The 22647-nt window shown below is 37.5% G+C and overlaps 1 protein-coding gene across 2 annotated transcripts; it reads right to left on the bottom strand.

Moving 5' to 3' along the window:
* Positions 1-1929: 1929 nt before the first annotated feature.
* ENOC (cytosolic enolase) lies at positions 1930-15609 on the bottom strand. 2 transcript variants are annotated; one of them, XM_010264422.3, is made up of 13 exons: positions 14833-15609; positions 14579-14733; positions 13934-14108; positions 8379-8450; positions 8135-8251; positions 5920-6000; positions 5221-5297; positions 4781-4884; positions 4487-4585; positions 4296-4381; positions 3914-4000; positions 2873-3070; positions 1930-2296 (listed from the first exon to the last, which is right to left on the bottom strand). In XM_010264422.3, the coding sequence occupies exons 1-13, from the start codon at positions 14935-14937 to the stop codon at positions 2228-2230; spliced, it is 1425 nt and encodes a 474-aa protein (XP_010262724.1). In that variant the 5' UTR covers positions 14938-15609; the 3' UTR covers positions 1930-2227. The 2 variants fall into 2 exon arrangements, with proteins under 2 accessions (XP_010262724.1, XP_010262726.1); XM_010264424.3 differs by lacking the exon at positions 8135-8251 and having other exon boundaries at positions 14833-15481.
* Positions 15610-22647: the final 7038 nt, after the last annotated feature.

Raw genomic sequence — 22647 nt, 5'->3', positions numbered from 1 at the left:
TTTTATGTTTATTTCTTTTTAAATTCTAATCAGAATAAAAAACAATATATTCTATGTATGATATGAATTTTATTTTATATAATAGATGTTTGAATATTGGAACGTGGTATGTCATGGTTAGGCGCAGCCTGCCTACCTCCAATTCTTAAGCAAGTCGTCAACGATAAAACAAAACGAAGAAAAGAGATAGTCAAAGTCATAGTTGGCATCGGCCGAACATGCACAGAAGGGGGGGAAGAACCCAGTTTACTTAATCAGCACATGGGTCCTAACAACCCAAGTAGCCAAACCAGCTGACCCCCATCAAATGGTTTTAACTTCTAAGTTCTAACCATTTGATCTGCCCCACTCCTATGATCAGTCTTTATTATAACTTAAAACCATGTCGTAACAATTTACAAGCCACCGAGTGGCAGAAAAGTGATGATCTAGATTCCTTGGTCAGGTCAATATTTGGCGGAGTGCTTATTTTAGTATTCTGAACTTTAGGGTAGTGTCAAGTTAGTATTTAAATTTTCAAACGTGTTATTACAGTATTTAAATTTTTAAAAAGTGTCAAGTTGGTCTCTGTCGGTAATTGATCATCAATTATTTGTTAAAAATGTCAAAATTATCTTTCAAAAGAAGACACTGTTTATTGTCTTCTACTTTGAGACTGAATCGATTAAAGTGTTTGAGATTCTAGACTAATAAAGTCATTGTCTTCTACCTTTAAATCTAAAACACATTCTTATCTAGTTATTTCTTTGTTTCCTTCTATCATATTTCATATTTTTTCTCATTTTTCTTTAAAAATAACCATTCAATCTCAAGATAGAAGACAATGAACAATATCTTTTTATGAAGAGTAGTTTTGATATTTTCAATAGATGATAATTAACAGTAAGCTAATGACAGGAACCAACTTGACACTACCCCTTCAAGGTACTGAACTAAAACTTTCCCTAATTTTTTTTGACTTTTCTCCCGAGGATGCTGAAATCTGAAATGTGCATTTTATTATACGGTGTAATAAGATAATGTTTTTCGATCAAGCGCCATTTAGATTTTTTTGGCCAACTAAACACCGTTTAAAATTGGATGATTTGGATCGAAAGGAATCTGGACCCTATGTCCAGTTGGTCTGTCGATCAATCATACGTTTCATGCCCTCAATCGAAATGAACCAAAAGCCCAACAGACGTTAAGTGACTATTTGGGAGGCTTTTATAGGCCCCGGCCCCACATAGAAGACAAAGTCTGTTTGGTGAAAAATCTAGAAAGACCTCACCTGATAATTGGACTTTCCAGTGACATTAGTTTTAATAGCTTTTTCAAAGCAACTCAGTCAACGGGGCTCAATCAACGTCAAAGCTAAAGCGTTGATTGAGCCCATTTGGGAAGGAAGGCTTCTAAGCTGACCGAGCAGCATTGGAAAATCTACCTTAGATAGCTTAACCTGGAAGTCGATTTTCAGCTTATGTAAGCCTATTTTTGGCTTCCGATTTTTTTACGAAACATCACTTAACAGCTTCCAGCCTCTGCATGAAAGCACTCCCAAAAAGGCACTTATTGTCTACCATCATCCTTTCCCCACAACACCTATGGGCTATGACTACGAGCCTACGACTTACGACACCTTGATTCTACCACCGTGGAGATCGATCATCTAACTAATAGCGCTCCTTTTTTCTTTGTGAAAAAATATATATCATTAAACCAAACAGAAAGAGCAAATGTCCAGTCCAACATAACAAAGATAAACAAAAAAACAAACAGAAAACAGAAAAGCCAACTAGTAAACCACTAACTACCAGAGTTCATCTCACACCTACGACTATCACTATCTTTGTTTAAGACAATTGGCCATCCATTTAGGAGGGGTGCCAAAAGACTCCCCATTCTCAAAATGTCCCCTGCAAGCAGCCATATGAGCTGCAAACATCCCAATTGATACCATAAAATGACTTTTAACCACGAAATGGGGAAAGCAGTCCGCACATTGGATGTCTTTAAACAAGATAAAAACTTTCATCTTTCCACAAAAGGAAAAACTCACCCCAACCATCGGAATAAGTGAGAGAAAAAAAAAGAACATTTCAATCCCCCTTGCAACCACCCTCTGTTACATAGGAAACATGATTACCGTTTAACACCAGAAATACTGAAAGTTTGTGCTGAGTATGCTGTCGCACTAAGTTGCTTGAAGTCTCTCTCAGATGAACTGCAAAAAACTTTGGAAGAAAGATCATGGCAACCTCCAGTCGGGACCGGCATAAACTGCTAGCTCTCCAAGCTCTTCTTCAATTCGAAGCAACTGCACACAAAAATACAGCTTTTAGTTTGTATCCTTGTCATTTTCTGAGTTCAGTTCAAGAAATGTAACAGTGTGGCAAAAGTGCCTAAGCGATCATGACTTGTATATTGGAAATAATCACCAGCTAGTATATTGAGACAAGATAGGGAAATGTGCAACCCCACTAAGGTAGCTAATATTGCAAGCCCTTAATACTTGTCATCAATTTCTCTAAAAAATACGTCATTTATGAAGACATGATCAGGACAAATTATAATTTGTTACAGAAAAAATGTGAGAGATTTCACGTCTGCAGATGTGGCAGCCAAAGCACAGCATATCTAATGCATCCCATGGATGTAACTTGCGGTGCTTTATATTATTTATATAAAAATGATGAACCTAGTTTGTTTTTTTTTTTTTTTAATTCTTTGGCGAACAAGTATACTTAGATGCCAGAAAAATTGTGAATACGATTAAAGAAGTCAACTCTCAGTGGTTTGATGCCTTTACAAAGTAGCCTCTACTTAGGACAAAAGACCCAATAAACTAAAATGGTAGTATTGCAAACATGAGTCTATCAAGTGAAAAGTCAACCTGGTTGTACTTCACAAGTCGCTCTCCCCGGCAAGGTGCACCTGCCTTGATCTGACCAGTGGCCAGGCCAACGGCTAAATCAGCTATGAATGAATCTTCAGTTTCTCCACATCTATGGGATGTAACGACTCCCCAGTTGGCATCCTTTGCCAGCTTCACAGCTTCGATGACTTCAGTCACAGTTCCAATCTGATCCACCTGTATATTGCCCACCAAAATAATGAGAAGTACAACCAACAGGTTAAATCTGTATGACTATAAGATTTTCAGTCATACATAATAGACTTCTCTCTTTAGACAACAGCGCTAAAGATACTCCTTAACAAGATCATTATTCATGCCAGATAAATTTTTTGTTTTTTGGTAACTTACATGCCAGCTATATAGAAGCCGAGAAATGGTCCATTTATTAGGGGTGCAACTCGGGATGGGTTAGGTTGGTTTCAGTCAACCCTAACCCAACTCGAGCAGTTAAAAACTATGGCCTTCAAAATTAAAATAATTGGTTAAGTGAATAGATACATCAGGTATGGCTTGGATCAGGATGCCCAAGACGTCAACCCTATCACAACTAGATTTTAATATTCAGTTGGTATTTTTTAACCCTAATCCAAACCTGACCTTTCTTTGGGTTGATTTGAGCTAACTCTGCCCAACTGTGTGGTTTTCTATTTTACACCGTCACATTGGCAATAAGAGCCATCTTTTAAAATTCTTTTACTGTTAACCAAAAAAACCCTTTTAGTATTTTAATTTTTTGAGTATTTCTATTTGAAAATAGAAAAAAATAAATCCAAGGGTTTCTATTTAAATGAAGCAGGGTATGGGGAAGATGTGATGAAGCCATGAAGGAATTAGATGAGTAACAAATCCGGAAGTTCTCTAGTGAGATGCACTGCTAGAGCCACTGACAGAACTACACATTGGGAGAGAAACACTTTCACTTCACTTCAAACTCTACAGGCAACAAAGCCTGCATTGCAGAACAGAAAACCTCATAAAAATGGGCCTTAAATAGCCATATGTAGAATAAATGAATACCTTGAGAAGAAGGGCATTGCAGGTGGATTCGTTAATTGCTCTCTCAATACGCTTTGGATTTGACATCAGCAAGTCATCTCCCACAACCTGCAAAATCGTGCAGTCTTAAGAAAACCTTGTATTATCAGATGATCAACCCCCCCCCCCCCCCCAAACACACACACACACAAAACCAAAGAGAATGAAACAAAGCAAAGTTCTTGGGGCCACTATATCTGGCTTATTTATTGTAAGCATCATGTAGCTGTTGAGTAGTAAGTTCAACTCCTATATACCCATCTCCATATGGCACCCCATGCCCTAAGAAGAGAGAATCTGGGTAGAGATCAGTGATGTGGATGGTCTAGTAAAAATATTCCTCAAAAAGAAATACATAACAGACCTGGCAAATCCCAAGTCTGGAAAATTTCTTGGTGTGCTCCCAATCCTCCTTGTCAAATGGCTGCTCAATTGATACAATTGGATAATCTAATAGAAATGCCAAGACATAAAAAGCTGTTTTAGCCTATTGAACATATTGATGAGATAAAAGATGGCAAAAACAACTATCAGGAGATACTTGGCATTTTGCACCTTTACAGAGTTGTGTGTACATCTCAATCATATCCTCCCCTGTCTTAAAATTCTGCCCTGACTTGTCTGGGGATTTGAAGTCCAAATCATATTTTGTCCCTAAATCAAGAAATAGGCCAAGTTATTTAAAAAGTTGGAATATATAACAGGTCATTTGATATTTCGATATTTCTGAAGTTATAATAGCTACAAATATCAATCATATAATGATATTACAATGAGCCTAGTTTGCGGGCCATGTTTTCCACAATTATATAGTTGCAAGACTGTTGGAAGGGTAGGTATTATCATCACCTAAGCAGAAATTAGTTGCAGCAACATCCATTGCTATCTTGATCTTATCATTGTATCCTGTTCGGTCAATTGCTTCCTTAACAAGATCCAAACCTTCTCTGAAACTGCAAACTGGAACAAAGTCAGCTGAATTCAATTCGACTCAGCCTTAATCCCAACTATTTGGGCTCAGCTAGAAAGCTAGAGAGAGAGAGAGAGACTCTTCAAAAAGCTGAGATTTCTTCATAAGTATTGGGGTAAATCCACCATAGAGCTTGAATATATTTAACCAACAGACACCAATTTACACCTTTTCAAGTGTCCAATTATTGAGCAACACAAGACAAAGTGATAGGTCATTGAGTCTTCATTCACTGCTCCAATCCAAAATCTTTTTGGTCTAGGCCCTCTCCGTTAATTTAACATAAAAGGAACATTACATAAAGGGGAGAAAAACTTGCCTGGAGATATTGGGAGCAAATCCACCATCTTCACCAACATTGCATCCAGATATGCCATATTTTTCAGTAATAATGGCCTGTCCATTTTAACCAGAGATTAAATCATTGAATGAGCAAAGGAGCATGCAACATAATCATGAGGTACCACAATAAGGTTGCATTATTAATTACCAGGTAAAAAGTCACTAACACAAAAATACATGGCAACTGGAAACATATCATAAACTTAGGCTATAACTCAACCCAGATCAAAGATCATAACCATCCAATATTGACCATTATTGTAGTCATCAGGCAAGAATCTAAACAAGATAAAATCGTTGAGAAATGCTTATGAAAAATTTATAGTTGTCAGCTAATCACTTGTACAATCAACTGACAAAAGATCTATTAGCACATAAACTCTAATATGAACATTTCATCATGGAATGACTTTCAGAAGTGACAGATGAATCACGAAGAGGATTTCAATATAAATACTTCATAGAGGCTTTTTATGCAATCAGAATTTAAAACAGAAATTTTCTACATGTGCTACACTTGTATACTTTCTATTGATTTATCTGGAGTCAAAAAGCTAGATTCAGTTGCATTACAGCCTAGAAGATTATCATTTTTACCATTTGAACTAGTTGCTACCATGACAAAATAAGAGAAGTTAATAAAAGCAAAAGGAGGGTGTTTAGCATGTGCAGATACCTTTAGGTGGTGATATGTCTCAGAGCCCATTTGCATTGCCTCCTTAAATGTGTTTGCCCCAACAGGAAGAATCATTATTTCCTGATTCATTTTGATTGTCAATTGTATTCTAGTTGAAATGTCATAATGTGTAACAAAATCTCCAAAAACCAAAAGCAAGTATCATAAGAAAAGCCCAAAGAAATTCAATTTCTCTGCTACAATTTGCCTTTACTTAGCATGCTATCTTAATCTGTGAATATTTTTGCCATAAATATATGACAATTTGAAACATGGAGATTAACTAGATAAGATGGGAAAACACCAATCTTTTTTTTTTTTTTTTGATCAGCAACAAAGAAAAATTTTCATTAATTATGAGAGACATGATTACAACATGAAGTTGTGAAAGGAACCAGCTATAGAAGCTGTCCCAAATCAGTACTACATTTGAGCCCTAAACATATGTGCTCTATTCAAGGTTTAAAGTATCGACACAAATCATTCCGGGACCCCTCCTATACGCCCCTACAGTGGGTGTATTGGGGGTCTGACCGGTTCAGGGTGTGGAGGAGGCCTAAACCGGCTCCCCTAAACCAGTTGCGAAAAAAAATAAAAATAAAAAGCACCAAAAGCTGTATCAATTCGCCTGATACGCCCATACCGGCGTATCAGGCGTATCGATATTTTGAACCTTGGTTCTATTATCCCTTGCTTGGCTAAGCTATCTGTCAAGCTATTAGCAGCCCTCCTCACCCATTTCACTTGGATTAACATGTCCAGTGACAGCCATTTGAATTTTCTGAATTCATTCCTCAAGTGCCATGCCACCCCCTCCCCTTTAACCAGCCACTTAACCACAGTTTTAGAATCTCCCTCAATAATCAACCTACTAATACCCAGTTCTTTTGCCTTCTCAACACCAATCATATACACAAAGAAATACAATCATCCAGATATCATCCTCATTCAGAAAAGAACAAAAGGGATCAAACACAGTGTTTTAAAAGCACACAGCGCAAAAAAGTGCAAAGGGTTTTTTGCACCCAAGGCGCAAGGCGAGGCGCATGCCATTTTCAAGCAATGCAAAAAATTTTTAAGTTTTCAAAAAATGCAAAAACATGCAAAAAATATTAAAAATAGCATTAAGTAAAAATTCAAACTTTAATTTTAAATTAAATGTTTTAAGAAAGCCAATTAGCTCAAATTAAAATACATAAAACATATTCAAAGTGAAGATGCAAAAATAAAATCAAACATAACATATAAAACATATTCAAGCACTCAACAATTCAAGCATGTAAAATTTTCAATCTTTTTATTTCTTTCCCAATTGCATAACCTCAAATACCTAATGTGATGTTAAACATCTTGCATCCTACCAAGCCCAAACAAGCCTATGCTAGGGTCTTAAATTCTTAATCTATATTTAAAAAAATAATCTTATGATTTTAATTAATGTTCATTATCTTTTAAAAAATGTCTTGTATTAAGAAGAATGGATGAACACCATTAGCAAATGGGGGTTATTAGAGCATCAGCGAGTGAGAGTACAAGGATCCTTTGATAGTAGGGCTAACCTTTTATGTAGTTTACAAGACCTATTAATTAAGGCAGGGCCACAGGGGACATATAAATGTCCAACTCTAGGAAGGAACCCTTTACTTCACTGAAGTTCTTTTTATCTTCTAAGTGAATACCATCAAAGAAGTTAAAAAGCCTGGGGAATTCTGTGAAAATATGTATGAGATGGGCATAAAAACTAAAAAGCATGAATCCATCAAAGGATGTATAAAGCACACATTTTTAGAACCTCCGATGCCAATGAAGACTCACTATAATGGTTTCCCAGTTGAGACCACCACCTAGCCAGATCAATGGCAACAACATTCAGCTCTACAGCTCTCTTCCAAAACATCTGGCCCATCTGATTATTGCATTTGAATATCAAAAGGGAAGAGGGATGTTTTGCAGTGTCAATCCTAAGAACAAAGAGAAAAACTATGATTTAAACCATAAACTCTGCTTTGCTGATGAACCACCAAAGCTCAAAGTTATTTTAATTGCTCAGTGAAATTCAGTTTACACTTTTACTGAGTATTGAATTTTTTTTTTCATTTCCTGATGAAATAAACATCGGCAATTTTGTTCAAAATGCTAGGATCCCAGATATAAATTCTATACCAAATATTAACCAACCATTTAGATTTATAACCTGGATCTAGATAGGGCATACTTGGGCAGCCAGATTATTCCCAGCATGCTTTCCACCACTAATAACAGTGAAGGCAGGGACAGGAAGAACCAGGCCTGTTTTACCAGAAAGATCAGCAATATGTTTGTAAAGGGGGGTCTGAAAAAAGAAAGAAAGAAAGAAAGAAACATTAAAAACACATAAGCACTGAAATAAGAGCCAACAGAATCACATGCATGTGTGTGTGTGTGTGAGAAAGAGAGAGAGAGAGCTAATATGGCATTACCTCCTTTTCAGCAGCACCAGCTTTGCAAGCAGCAATTGAAACAGCTAATATGGCATTACTTCCAAGTTCAGCCTGGAAAATGAGAAAAACGGCATATCAAAGATTATATTCCAATTTCCAAGTAAGATGTTCATAAGTTCACAGTTCCATACATTAAGAGCTATCCCTGAAATGGTGAGTTATTCTTACCAACATTTTTTTTTGATAATTGAAGAGTAACTTTATTAAGAAAATATGAGAACTGTTACAAGCATCCCGCTGAGAGGCACGAGGTGCGACCTCCCTTAAAAAGTGAAAACTACATAGCACTATAGATCAAGATTACAAGGTAGCCTAGTACAAATGTTCCCTCAAAACCCCTTGTTTAGCAAGATAATCTACCATAGCATTTGCAGACCTGCCAACCCACTGTATTCTAACATTCATGTTTCTTAATAACCAGCTAGCCTTCTTTGAGAGGTTCTTGTAGCACCAAATGACTGAGCTCGGATCTGCTAACCAACCTACAACAATCTTGAAGTCTCCTTCAATTTGAAGGTTCTCAACACCAAGTTGATTAGCAATCTGAATACCTTGTAAAGCTGCCAACGTCTCAACCCTATTTGAGTCTCCTATTCTCACTGGGCCCGAGTACAAGGCTAAGATATTGCCATCCTTATCTCTCGAAACCCCTCCTATACCTGATGGGCAAGGATTGCCTTGACTGCTTCCATCAAAATTCAGTTTTACACAATCTTCCGATGGCGGAGTCCATACTATAGAAGTCCTTTCCCTCTTGAGGGAACTATTAGCCACTTCTATCCAATTCCTTCTAAAGTCATCAAAGGAGAACAAATGGAAAGATTCTGAAGTTCTCAACCAATGAATTGTCCTTGTTAAGATGCACTCTTTGATATCCAAGAGACTTTGTTCCTTTTCTTGAAAAATTCTTGCATTTCTTTCCTTCCCAAATTGTCCAAAGTGCAGCTGCTCTAATACATTTCCACATAATCCTCCCTCTTTTTGTGGGCCATACAAAGACCAACAGGTTGAAAAGCAAACTTATATCAGTGGGTAAATTAGTAAGTGGAAACAATCCTCACCATTAGCTTTGCAAAGAACACACCAGCTAGGGGACAAGCACATAAAAGGCTTCTTCTTTTGTAGGCAGTCTAGAGTATTGATTTTCCCATAAAACACTTCCCAACAAAACAAGATAATTTTGGGGGGAACAAGCTTAGCCCAAAGCTCCTTTACTGGAAAAAAAAAAAAACGATTGAGGGGAGGAAGAACAGAGAGCTTTCACAAAGGAGGAACAAGAAAAGAAACCTTTTGGGTGGGGGGACCAAATCCTCTTGTCTAACTGTAAGGATCCAAACAAACATTATCAAGAATCAAAAGAAGTTGAGAAACATCACCAAGTTCAGCATCCCTCAAACCCCGATGGAAGCCAAAATCCCAACAAGTTCAATAAAAAAAATCTTGAATGATAACAGATGGACAAGGCTAATTGGCTAAAGATATTCAATCCACCTTTAATGTATAGCTAAAACTTACCTCTTCGTAGTAAAGCTTAAGAATCTCACATAGGAATGCCATGTGATTCACAATGTGCCATAATGACATATGAAAGAGAAGGAAACCTAAATGATAAATTGGTGCTAGAAGGCGTTCATGAACAAAACAAGATAGATTAGTGCTCCAAAGATTGGAGCCTTTTGTTGGGAAGCCTTCCTTGTAAGATGTAATACTTGTGACATACTTCAAAGAAAAAGGCCTTTTTGGTGCTGGTCTCCGAATTGGTGCATTCTTTGCAAGGCTAATGGTGAAAGCTCTTACCACTTATTAGTTTCTTGCCCCTTTGTTGCTGATCTTTGGGAATGGTTTTTTTCCTCTTTTGGTTGCAAGTGGACCTCACTGCCAAACATTCAAAGTTTGTTTAGCCCCTCGTTCTTTGGTTGGCCAAACAAAAGTGGAAGGATAATGTGGAGATGTTTGAGGGCTGTTGTTTGCTGGACTCTTTGGGAGGAAAGGAACACCATAATTTTTTTTTGAAGTTGAAAGAAGTAAAGAAAGCCTTCTTAAAGTAGTAACAGTGAGGGTGGTACATTTGCTGAAATCCTTGGTCCTGTTTGTTGATATTTCTATGGATATGTTGCTGAATAGCTGGTTGGAGGTGGCAAGTTCTGCTCCTGCCCGCTCTTTAGTTTGTCCTATGTGGTCACCACTAGGAAGTGGACTTATAAAGCTAAACTTTGATGGGAGTAGTGAGGGAAATCTAGGTCCATCAGGTGTAGGAGGGGTTTTTCAGAGATGAGGATGGGAAGGTGCTCGCTTTGTATTTAGGTCCCATTGGGGTTGGAGACTCTCTTAAAGCTAAGGTCTGTGCAGTACTGGAGGGTATAAGGAAGTCTAAGGAACTGAATATACAAAAGTTAGTCATTGAAGGGGACTCAAAGCTGGTCTTAAGTTGGCTACAAGAAAGGAGTGGACTTTGGAAATTTGCTAATGAGAGGAGGGAGATTAAATGACTAACTAGAGGACTAGAAAATCAAGTTTTAATGGGTCAAGAGAACAGCAAATGCATTTGTTGATGCTTTGACAAAGCAGGGGGTGGGAAGGGATCAAATGTTTTGGGTTGTTTTGTAACTTTTCTTTTTTGTTATCTTCCTGGAGAGAGTTAAGCTTGTTTATCTCTCTCTAGAGTGTTGTAACTAAATTCTTTTAATCTAATGAATTCCAATTATTGATAAAAAAAATCAAGCAAAAATACAAGAGAAGCATATCCAAAAATCCTCTAATCTGGAGGTCATGTGCCCAAAAGGCTAAAACAGGTCAAGCATTCATTGAAGAGAAAGATTCTCCTCTTCCCATATGTAAAGAAATTAATGAAAAAATTATTTAAGTTATTTTTTAAATTTACCACACCTTTCCAAACAATATTTTTATAAGGCAAACTAGAAACTGAAAAATCTCACTGGGGGCCTTATAACTTGCTTTTCACTAGACTACTAAAACCAAGGTTTAAAGCATCAGAAATGCAAGGTGTATCGGAAAGGCAATTTTAAGAGACGTATCAGGATATGCTTTGGACACACATGGATATGGATGAAAAATCAAGGTACACATGGATACATTAGGAAATCCAAATAAATCCTTAAAAACATATTAACAACAATAAATATGAGTTTTATATGACTTTAACTAAGTTATTTAAACATATAAACCATACTTTAATGGTTTATATAAAGTGTGAGCTATCGGGACATAATTGGTAATCATTGAAAAATAATGGAAGAACCAAAATGTGTGTGTGTGTGAGTGTATATATATTAGGAAATCAGCATAATTCATGTTAATATTTATTAGTATATAAATTTTAATAATCAAATTTTATCATTTATTTACAAGCATCCACTAAAATGAGAAAGATTACTTAAAAATCAACAATGGCAAGGCAAAGGATTAAGTAAAAGAGGTAAAATCTATTGGCAAACAATCCTACATGCGGTGATGTGGGTGTTTGGGAAGAAAGGAACAACTGTTTATTTAATAACAAGACAAAAACTCACAAGGAACTAGTCTCTCAAATCACTTATCATTGTAACCTTCGGGCCATCAATTCTGATTTATTTAAAGGACTCTCAGTGAATGATCCCAACAGAAGTGCTCAGTTTTTTCTCTTTTACTTGGCATCCATCCCCCTTCTGTCTCACATGGTTTAGTAATAAGAAGGGAAGGAGGGATGATTCTAAACTTTGACAGGAGAGCATCAGGCAATACAGGAGGAGCTGGCATAGGAGGCATAATAAGAGACAGAAGGGGTTTTGTTATCTGGACTTTTAGTGGTCCAATAGGTGTCACTGACTCCACCAAGGTGGAAGTGTTGGCAGCTCTTACGGGAATCAGAATAGTAAGAACCCTGGGCATTCAAAGTTTAACCATTGCAGGAGATTCAGCAAGCACAATTAAATGGCTAAGAGACAAAGAAGGTGGCCCGTGGAGGTTAAACCACTTCTTGATGGAAGCTAGAGACTCTTTGGAACCGCTAAATGTAAATTTGATTGGGATTCCAAGGGACTTAAAACTCTGTTGCAGATGGTCTAGCTAAAATAGGTGCCCATTTGGATGTCTTATATAGTGATAGTTTGATTCCTGTGTAATCTCCTGGGATCTCCTGGGGCTTCCCCCTTTGCAAGTACATCTCCTCATGTACTTTCCCCTTTATTAATAAAACTCTGTTATCTTTTTCTCAAACAAAAAAACATATTATTAAGACAAACAATTAGAGTATGGTGTGATTATGCATTTATGATCATTACAAACGAATGGCCAAAGTTCAAACTTCTTCCCTTCTACTTATGATTTTTACAAGCCAATTCAGTGGTGTATTCAAATTCAAATTTGAATATTGCCTTTAATGGTGAGTCAAATTCAAAAGCTTAATTGAAATTGATTTAAATTAGCATTTAAAGGGGTGTCAAATCCAAAGGCTTAATTAAAAGTGATATAACTGAGAGAGAGAAATTAAATTTGAATTTGAAAAGATGCCAAAATTTAGAGAAAGAGAGGGAGTACTAAAATTCGAATTGTATTGGTTGATACATACTGTGTATCAGCCTATATCAGGTTTGCATCGGACCCAAAACAACCCAATACAAGGCTGATATGGGCTTGTGTCAGTCCGATACAAATGAAAGATACAAAATAATTGAATTTCATATGTTCCGTGTATAAGCCCCATCCCAAAAGATACATTTTGACTGGTACTACTCTCCTTCAACACAAACTGATCTGGTGTATTTCAGGAAACAAGAAAAAAGATGGAAGGAAAAAAACAGAAGAAAATTGGATGGGACTTTATATATGAAAAAAAGATTAATTATATAACAATGAACTAGATTTGAGGGCTCACTCATTCAAGAGGTTGAGAAATCACTCACCCAAGAGAGGATTCTCTCTCACAATGGCTTTATATAGAGTAAAATATTGCTGTTGAAGCATTTAAAGTAACACTAGTTGTTCGAACCCTACACTAAACTGGCTGTTAGAAACTCACCAACAGTATAGCTATTAGAAACCTACCAACAAAATAGCTGTTAGAAATCCTCCAGCAAAATAGCTATTGGAAACCCACTAGTGAGCGTTAAATGTAATTCCCATTTGCCGTCTCCTATGAAATGTGGTTTGGCACTTCTCAAAGGTCAAAGCACAACCATAAGATGCATCATGATTTATTTAAATTATCAACAATCAGCTTTGTGCTTTACTGGCCTTTCCAGGACCATATTGAGTTTGGGATATAACAAAGATCATTAATCTTATTTTGCTTCTTTTTCTAAGAAAGCTTCGAAGATCAAACTCCACTTTTAACCCTCATCCTGAACTTCTTCTAATTTCCAACACATTTCTCCAGACTCTAACTAGATCAACTTTAAAAATAGATAATCCGCATAATTCATGAATTAGACTTTGGATGATTGGGGAGAGATTATTGTCGAACCATTATATGTCTGAAACTCGAGTATACATGCATATTTAAGCACACACACCTAACTTGGAAAAAGAACTCTTACCTTATTTTCAGTTTTGTCCAAGTCTATCATAGCCTGATCAATTTGGGTCTGAAGTGTTGGATCCATTCCAATCAAGGCTTCAGATATCTTCTCATTGATGTTCTTAACTGCTCTAGAAACACTTTTTCCATGATATTTTCCCTTGTCTCCATCACGTAATTCAACAGCTTCATATCTGAATTAATGAATGAAACATTAGAGCTAGTGTTTTTTGATTGAACAATAACAACACCCACCATGACAGCAGATTATTCAAAACCCTTTAATTTACACTTGACAGAAAATACAGAATCTCATTTCTCTTTAAACATGTTCAAGTTGATGAATGGATCATCCACAAGTGCAACACCGTTGCTATTAGCTAGAAATAGGTTGATTTATTCCAAAGGGATTTCTTATTCCCTATTTTCAAAAGATAAAAGAAGCGTATTTACTTTCATTTTCCTTTTCTCGAACTCATGCACTCCTGGTCAGAAATTTCTAAATTTCTAAGAAGAATCATGTCATCTGAATCGTTAGAAGAAAAATGGAATGCGTAAATTTTCAGGTGCTTAGCAATAATAAATTCTAGAAGCAGTTGAATTTTGAATAAATAAATTTAATAAAACAAATTCCGCAAGAAACGAAAGTTAACACTTAACGTACGTTCCAGTAGAACTCCCGCTAGGAGCTGCAGCTCGAAACATCCCTTTGTTTGTGTATAAATCGACTTCAACAGTAGGAATCCCTCTACTATCGAGAATCTGTCTAGCTTTAATCTTCGTAACCACAGAAGAAACGGATTTCTTCATATGATTCGACTGCATTTTTTAATTTACCACGAGAGAGAGAGAGAGAGAGGAGGGGTCAGTAGACCATATAAACATGAAAACAAAACCGATGAACCGTGAAAAACTTACGATAAACAATACTGGATCGGGAGCCTTGGCCCTGACAGCAGCATTGACGGCGTCCTCGATTTTCCTAGACAGCATGTGCTTGTCCAAGTATTCTTGCACAGACATTTTCTACTTCCGTTCAGATAGGCTTCTCCCGTTCAGAAATAAAGCCAAATTTGCCTCTAGAACTATAGAAGTCGACCGAAATCGGCGATCTATGCCCTAGTTTCAATACACCAATCTGAAAAACGCCCGTATCACCTCTGTAAAACTAAAATTTGAACTTCTGAAGAGCCGTGTGCCCTAAATCTCCCTCGCAATGACAACTAGAGTAGATTCCTACAAGCTTTAGCAGATCATCCGTCTAAATTATCGTTGGATCGATGCTGTTCGTGCCCGAGGTTTGTTACTGTTAGTAGTTTCGCGAAGCTGGTCACTGGTCACCGGTGTATTGGAAGGAGTGTGTTTTACGCCACGGACGCCTCTGCCCTCTGGCTGCGGGGTTAAAGCTTAAAATGCGGGAAAATTTATACTAATTACAGACTTCGATTCTACGAAAAGACATTACTGTTGTCTTTCAATTCTTTCTCATTGTCTCACAATTTCACAAACGGCGACCACATGAAACGATGAAAGTCATGAAACATTATTGTCTAACGAATCGGCCTCTAATCGGAACCCGCTAACGGTGGCAATATTACGAGAATTTTAGGGTATCCGAATATCTAAAAGGCTAAAAGCAATATTAGAAGCGTAATGGCCCAAAGGCTGCGTTTGGAAAAGATGCAAATGGAGTATACATTCCGGTTCAGGTGTTTGGCAATATTATATAATATTATATTTATGCATTGACAAATAGGGGTGTTTATGGTAATTGAACCGTGGGCCTTATTTTGTAATTGAACCGGTACTATTAGTTTTTGAAAAACCGGTAATCGAAACTAAACTGAAACTAATCGGTTAATCGGTTGATCGATTCGATTAACCATCGTATTTTGGTTTTTTAATTTTTATAATATATTTAAATATATTATAAAAATTTATAAATATATAATATAATATTTTAAATAATAAATAATATATCATATATTATAAATATATATACATTTATATATAATGCATATTTATTAATTTATAATATATAAAAATATAAAAAATATATAATGTACATAAATATATATAAAATATATAGAAATATATGTATATTGGTCGGTTTGGTTAACCATCGGTTTTCTATATTGGTTAACTAAAACCGAACCAGAACCTTTGGTTTTTCAAAAACACCGAGCTGACTAATTCGGTTAACTGATTTTTCATTTATGTTTTTTGGTTTTTTTTGCTCACCCCTATTGACAAATGATAGAAAACACATTTTCCAATGCATATTTACATTGATAATTAGATGTAAAAGTACATCAATAAAAAAGAAGTACATTTGCATTCAAGTGGGATTTTGATAAAAAAAAGGCATATGCTTTATTGGAATTCATGTTTGCATCCATTACACTCTACATATTTGTACATCAATAAAAAAGAAGTAAATTTATATGGACCGTTTTATACTCTACGTATTTGTATTCACACTTACTGTTTAGCTATTGTCTTGCGGTACCCTTAAGTTTTCAGACAATTGTCATTGTTGTTAAGTGCTAATGGAATGAAACAAAATATCAAATTTGCCCTCCACTATTCCTCAAATTTCATCCCCTCTTCTTATTCTCTTTCTCCTTCTTCCTCTGCTTATCCTTCATCCATCTTCATCTCTGTTTATCATCTTCTCAATGGTGAATAGAGAACTACCATTAGCATTGGTTGCTTGTTTGCAAATATCAATTCCTTTCAACGAGTTGCAACTAGAGTTCATCCTCTCAGAACTAGTTCTGAGGCCTCCATTGAACCAGTTCTCCTGAAACACCGCAGTCTCTGAGTAAGAATCTTCTTATTGTACCTCTGCCAATTCCATAAATGGATATTCTCTTCTCCCAAATCCAAGCTGATCTCTGCTCGAATGACGCTCTCCGCCATTGCGGTGCTCTTCTTCAAGCTCTCCAACAGTCCGCAGCTGGTAGAGATATTTTCGTCATTGCTAAATCTGCCTGTAAAGAGATCGTTGCATCTCCAGCCTCTACAGTCTGCAATAATCTGCCTATAAAGGAATCAACAACTTCAATTGTTATTATGATCTGTACTCTTTGGGAGGAGGAATAGGAGGTTGGAGCTACAATTTTGTTGTAGAAGATGACAACAACTGTGGTATTGAGATGTGATGTAATCGGTTCCAGTCATGTATCATTTTTTCGTGATGTGTCAATTTTTTGGCTAAGTACCTCGTTATCTCGTCTGCTCCCAAGTGGCCTGGGACTCAGAGGCTGAAGTGGGGCTCCCTAGTGGCGAACTACCTGGTGGTGAACCACCTTAATGAGCTGCTTGGAGGTGAGCTACCTTGATGAGCTGCCTGGAGGTGAGCTACCTTGATGAGCTGCTTGGAGGTGAGCTACCTTGATGAGCTGCCAGGTGGTGAGCTTTGTTGCTCTTTTAGAGGCCTGCAAGGAACCAAATGTCAGAGAACCCGGGGGTGTTTACCCGGCGAGGTCACTCCGATGGCTAAGTCAGCACTTAGTAGCGAGCTGAAAATGATATAAGAGAATGAGAGAGCTAGAGAGCAGAGGTTACCCATCCTCTTTTTTGCCTCATCTTGCCCCTGGGGGGTGAGGTCTTTATATACTGGAGTCCTCGTTGGTTAGGTGGAGCAGTTCCTGGATTCCCGCTGTGACGGGACCTGTTTTCGTGTTAGGTGGGCATAAAGCCACCAACTGGTAAGGTTGCCCATTTCTGCCTAACTCGGGGAGTGGGTGAGCTAATATAACCGTTACAAGTCACAATCCCGTAAAATGCAGGGTACGGTGGTGTGTTCCTCGAGGTTGTCAGGTTGGCGCGTGGCCCAGGCTGCCAGCTCATGCCAGTGCCAGGTTGTGCCAGGGCCAAGCTGTCAGCTCGTGCCAGGGCCAGGCTGCCAGTTCGTGCCAGGGTCAGGTCGCGCCTGTGCCAAGCTGTGCTTGGTGGGACACCACCAACTTAGCAAAGGCAAGTTGTTGCCAAAGTGGTCACGGGTGTCACCTAGTTGTTCTGAGGTGCCAGGCTACATGAGGGCGAGCTGTCTAGTGGCGAGCTGCCTGTGAATTGCTGCATGGTGGTGAGTTTCCTGTGAAGTGCTGCATGATGGCGAGCTGCCTATGAAGTGCTGCATGGTGGCGAGCTGTCTAGCTGTCTAGCTGTCAAGGGGCTGCCAGGTGTCATAATGTCATTGGAGGGCCAAATCTGCCCTCATCAAGATGCTTGAGAAGAAAATGGAGCAAGGTCCCGACAAAAATTGAGACTCTTCTTCCTCTTCAATGGTGCAAAATATCAAGGAATGGGAAGCCAATTCTTCCCCAGAGGATTACCGGTGATGCCTTCTTTCCTGGAGGCTTCCCTCCAATGGATGCTCAGGCCGCGATAGCCAGTCGTCGTAAGAGACGACACACCAAGAGCTACAAGAACAAGGAAGAGGTGGAGAATTAGAGGAAGACCCACATTGCGGTTGAATGTAATTGCCGGAAGCAGATGAATGAATATCTCGTCGTGCTAAGGTCTTTGATGTTGCCATCTTACATTCAAAGCGTTTGTTCCCCTCTCTCTCTCTCTCTATGATTTACCTTGGAAAACCATAAGCCCAGTTCTTTCTTTATTTGCTTGCTTCATAGTTAAATATCACATTCTTTAATTTTCTGTTCTTGATAGATGTCACAGATTTTCTTTAGAAAAAGATCTTCGACTCTTCAATTTATAAAAGATTACATTGTAGCTTTGTAAGCTGATCATCAAACCCTAATATCCTTGTTTCACTTTCTGAGATCTCTTTTTGGTATGTATAAACAGGGTGATCAAGCAAGGGAAATATGGTTATTGTCTTTTCTCTGTAACCATTGTAACCATCCCACTTCCCCCCTTTGGAGATTTCTCCCTTTCCCTGCCTTCTTCACCAAAAAGGACGCACCTATGAAGAATGATTTGGCGACAAATTATCTGCAAAGACTTCTGCAATGGGTTTTTGCTCCACACCATCCTTTATTCTTTTTTTTCATTCACCATAGAGTGGAGCTTTTGGGTTTGAAAGGTTAGGGTTTTGATGAACCAACATCTCTTTCCCTTTTCTCTGTTTTATTTTGAAAATTTGAAGAAGAAGTCACTAGCGAAAGTGGTCGGATACAGATGACGACGATGGTGGAGAAACAGGGAGTGGAATGGTTGCAGAGTGGTTCACTGTAGCTGCTGCCGGGGAGAGGGACAAAGGGCAAATTGGGTTTTGAAAAAAATTTATACATCACGTGGTGTCACGTGTGTATGAATTTCGACGGAACATTAACGGATATCAACGACAGGGGTAGAGCTAGTCAAGTATCAGAAAACTTAAAGGTACCGCAAGACAAATAATTATAAACATTTTAAGAGATTTACCTAATAAAATAATAATTGATCAACTAATAACTATAAACATTTAAAATAAAATAAAATAATAGCTGATCAACTAATAATTATAAACATTTTAAATTCGTGTAAAAAACCAATTTAAAAGAAAGGAAATGACTTAGTTTATTTGATCCATATTACTAATACTAATTATTATTATTATTATTATTATTATTATTATTATTATTGTTATTATTATTATTATTATTATTATTATTATTATTATTATTATTATTATTATTATTATTATTATTATTATTATTATTATTATTATTATTATTATTATTATTATTATTATTACTACTACTACTACTACTACTACTACTACTACTACTACTACTACTACTACTATTAAAAAGAAAAAGGATCCATTACTAGAAGAATTGAGAAAAATAACAAACATGGGACATTACGAATAATAAGAAAAATCTCACTTAATTTATCCAAAAGAAACTAAGAACTTACAACAATGACTAGTCCTTTTTGCATTGAACTCTCTTAGAACACTAAGAAAAATTAATAGAATTTGATTTGTCTTATTGATTTTTCTTTTTAATTTTTTATTTGGGCTATAATTATTGAAGTGTTTTTTTTTCTATTTTTCTATATGTTTTAAATTATAAAAATGTATATTTTTTACATTAACTTAGTAATCATTGGTACTTGAGGCTTTCACCTTTTTATGCCTAAGGATATGCCTCATGCCTTGAGCCCTGAGGCTTACGTCTCATTCTGACAAAGGTTTAAGCCTCGAGGCAAAATCTATGCGCCTCGCCTCAAGGCATACGCCTCACGCTTCAAGGCTTAAGCCTTTTTAATACAATGAATCCATTTATACTTAACATGAGTATCCACTAGTAATAGCAACGGGGGGGGGGGGGGGGGGGGGGGCACGCCCTCCCCATCCCAGGTGATGGGCGAGACATCTACTCCCCATCGGGAATGGAGAATCCTTGAATTTTCCCCATCCCGAGGTAATCACCTAAAAATTATCTAAATTTGTGGATAATTTACAAATAGGATAATGAGAATTTGGGGGTATTTTAATTATGATACTTTGGGGGTACTTTAGAAATGGAATTATAGGATTCTAGGATTTTAAGAACTTGGGGAAAATGTATAGATATTTTAAAATAAGAGACCAAAAGAAAAGTACTTAGTGACATGGTAAATAAACCAAAAGAAAAGATCCAAGGATGGAAGCAAAAGTTGCTTTTCCAGGCGGGAAAAGAAGTGTTGATTAAATCAGTAGCCACAACATCTCCCATTTACTACATGAGCCATTTCAAAATTCCTTCAAGCCTCTGTGATGAACTAAACAAAATGTTTGCAAACTTCTTCTGGAGCCAGAAAAATGAAGAGAAAAAGCTGCACTAGCTCAACTGGACCAAGTTGTGTTTAGTAAAGACAAGAGGTGGTTTGGATTTCAGAAATGTTAAGCAGTTTAACTAAGCTCTTCCTGGCAAGCTGGCATGGAGATTCATTAATAGTGGGAACTCACTATGGGGGAGGCTTCTTCGTCCTCTCTGATAGCAGTGACTAGCTTGAGAAAGGTGTCCTGGATCTGGTAGAGTATTGTGCATGGCCTAAATCTGATTATAAAGGGGAGTTATTGGCGAGTTGGGTCAAGCTCTGACATTCTCATTTGGGGAAGATCCTTGGCTCCCTCACTCTTTTGACTTCAAAATTCACTCCCCTAGACCCCTGGACAGTGAAGTCACCGAAGTAAGAGGCTCGATTCTTAGTAACCTCTGACACTGGAACCTAAATCTTTTAGCCCAGCTCTTCGCCCTAAAGGAAATTAGAAGTATTTCGACTATCACTCTGAGTTTTAAAGAAGAAGAAGTTAAAATAATCATATGGGCCTTCACTAAGGATGGTAACTACTCGGTTAAATCTGGGTACCAAGTAACGTAGCGTGCTTGTTAAGTGATGATACGAAGAAACCAAGAAGACAAATAGAGAAAATAATATTTCTTAATGTGTAATTCAATAGGTTACAACCCTATTTATAATGGAGCTAGGGATACAAGGTCGGCTACCTAAATTAGAATACAAAGAGGATATGTACAGCTAATTTCGATAGGAATATCTCTCCCAGAATTAAGGAATAATGATAGGATACTAAATTAGATAACTATCTTTCCTTAATTCTAGGATACTAATGTGGATAGAATACGTTAACATCCCCCCTCAAACTCAAGATGGTAATGTATCAATCATCTGGAGTTTGCCAACTAGAGCACAGAAGCGAAGAGGAGAGTGAGCTTTGGTAAATATATCTGCAGACTGATCCTGGGAAGAGACAGGAATAAGGTGAACAGTACCCTCGAGCACATGATGACGAATAAAGTGACAATCAGTCTCAATATGCTTAGTGCGCTCATGAAATACATCATTGTGGGCAATCTGTATGGCGCTGCGCTACGATTGTCACAGTAGAGTGAGGTTGCAGATGAATGAGTAAGTCCCATGTCATGGAGTAACCATCGCAACCATAACAACTCGGAGGTAGTGTCAGTAAGAGCTCGATATTCAGCTTTAGTACTGGAACAAGAGACAACCGTTTGCTTCTTACTACGCCAAGATATAAGAGAATCTCCAAGAAAGAAGCAATAACCAGTAGTGGAGCGTCTATCTGTAGGATACTAAATTAGATACAACTATCTCTCCTTAATTCTAGGATACTAATGTGGATAGAATACACTAACATGCATTCTTAACATCCATCTGAAATAGCTACCAGCGCTTAGCTACAACAATTGCAATAAGACTGTGAACAGAAGTGAGACGGGAAACTGGGGCAAAAGTCTCCTCATAATCAATGCCATACTCCTGTGTGAACCCTTTAGCTACCAATCTAGCTTTATACCTTTCAACTGAACCATCTGCCTAGGACTTGATTTTGTAGACCCATTTACAACCAATCATGGATTTATCTGGAGGTAGGTCAACTAAATCCCAAGTGTGAGTGCTTGTAAGGGCTTGAATTTCTTCTGCCATTGCTTTTTTCCATAGAGGGTCAGTACTAGCCTCGCGATAGGTGCAAGGATCGTATAAAGATACAATGGTAGAATAACAATGAAAATCACGGAGAAGAACGGAATGTTTAGTGACCCTACCAGAACGACAGAGTGGAGCATCAAAATGGTTAGGGTCGAATTCATCAGGAGCAATCAAGGGCTCAGAAGAAGGCAGAGCTGGAGGATCCATAGCCAAGATAGATGCATTCAGAGAGGTTGCAGGTGGTGCAGTACTGTTAGAGCTATCAGAGGAAGAAGTAGTTGGACCTGCAGGTAAATCATCAGGAAAAAGCGAAATAGTAGG

This window comes from Nelumbo nucifera, chromosome 2 (genome assembly GCF_055504915.1).
Source record: "Nelumbo nucifera cultivar China Antique chromosome 2, China Antique-T2T, whole genome shotgun sequence".
NCBI lineage: Eukaryota > Viridiplantae > Streptophyta > Magnoliopsida > Proteales > Nelumbonaceae > Nelumbo > Nelumbo nucifera.
This window is presented reverse-complemented; position numbering and strand designations above follow the sequence as displayed.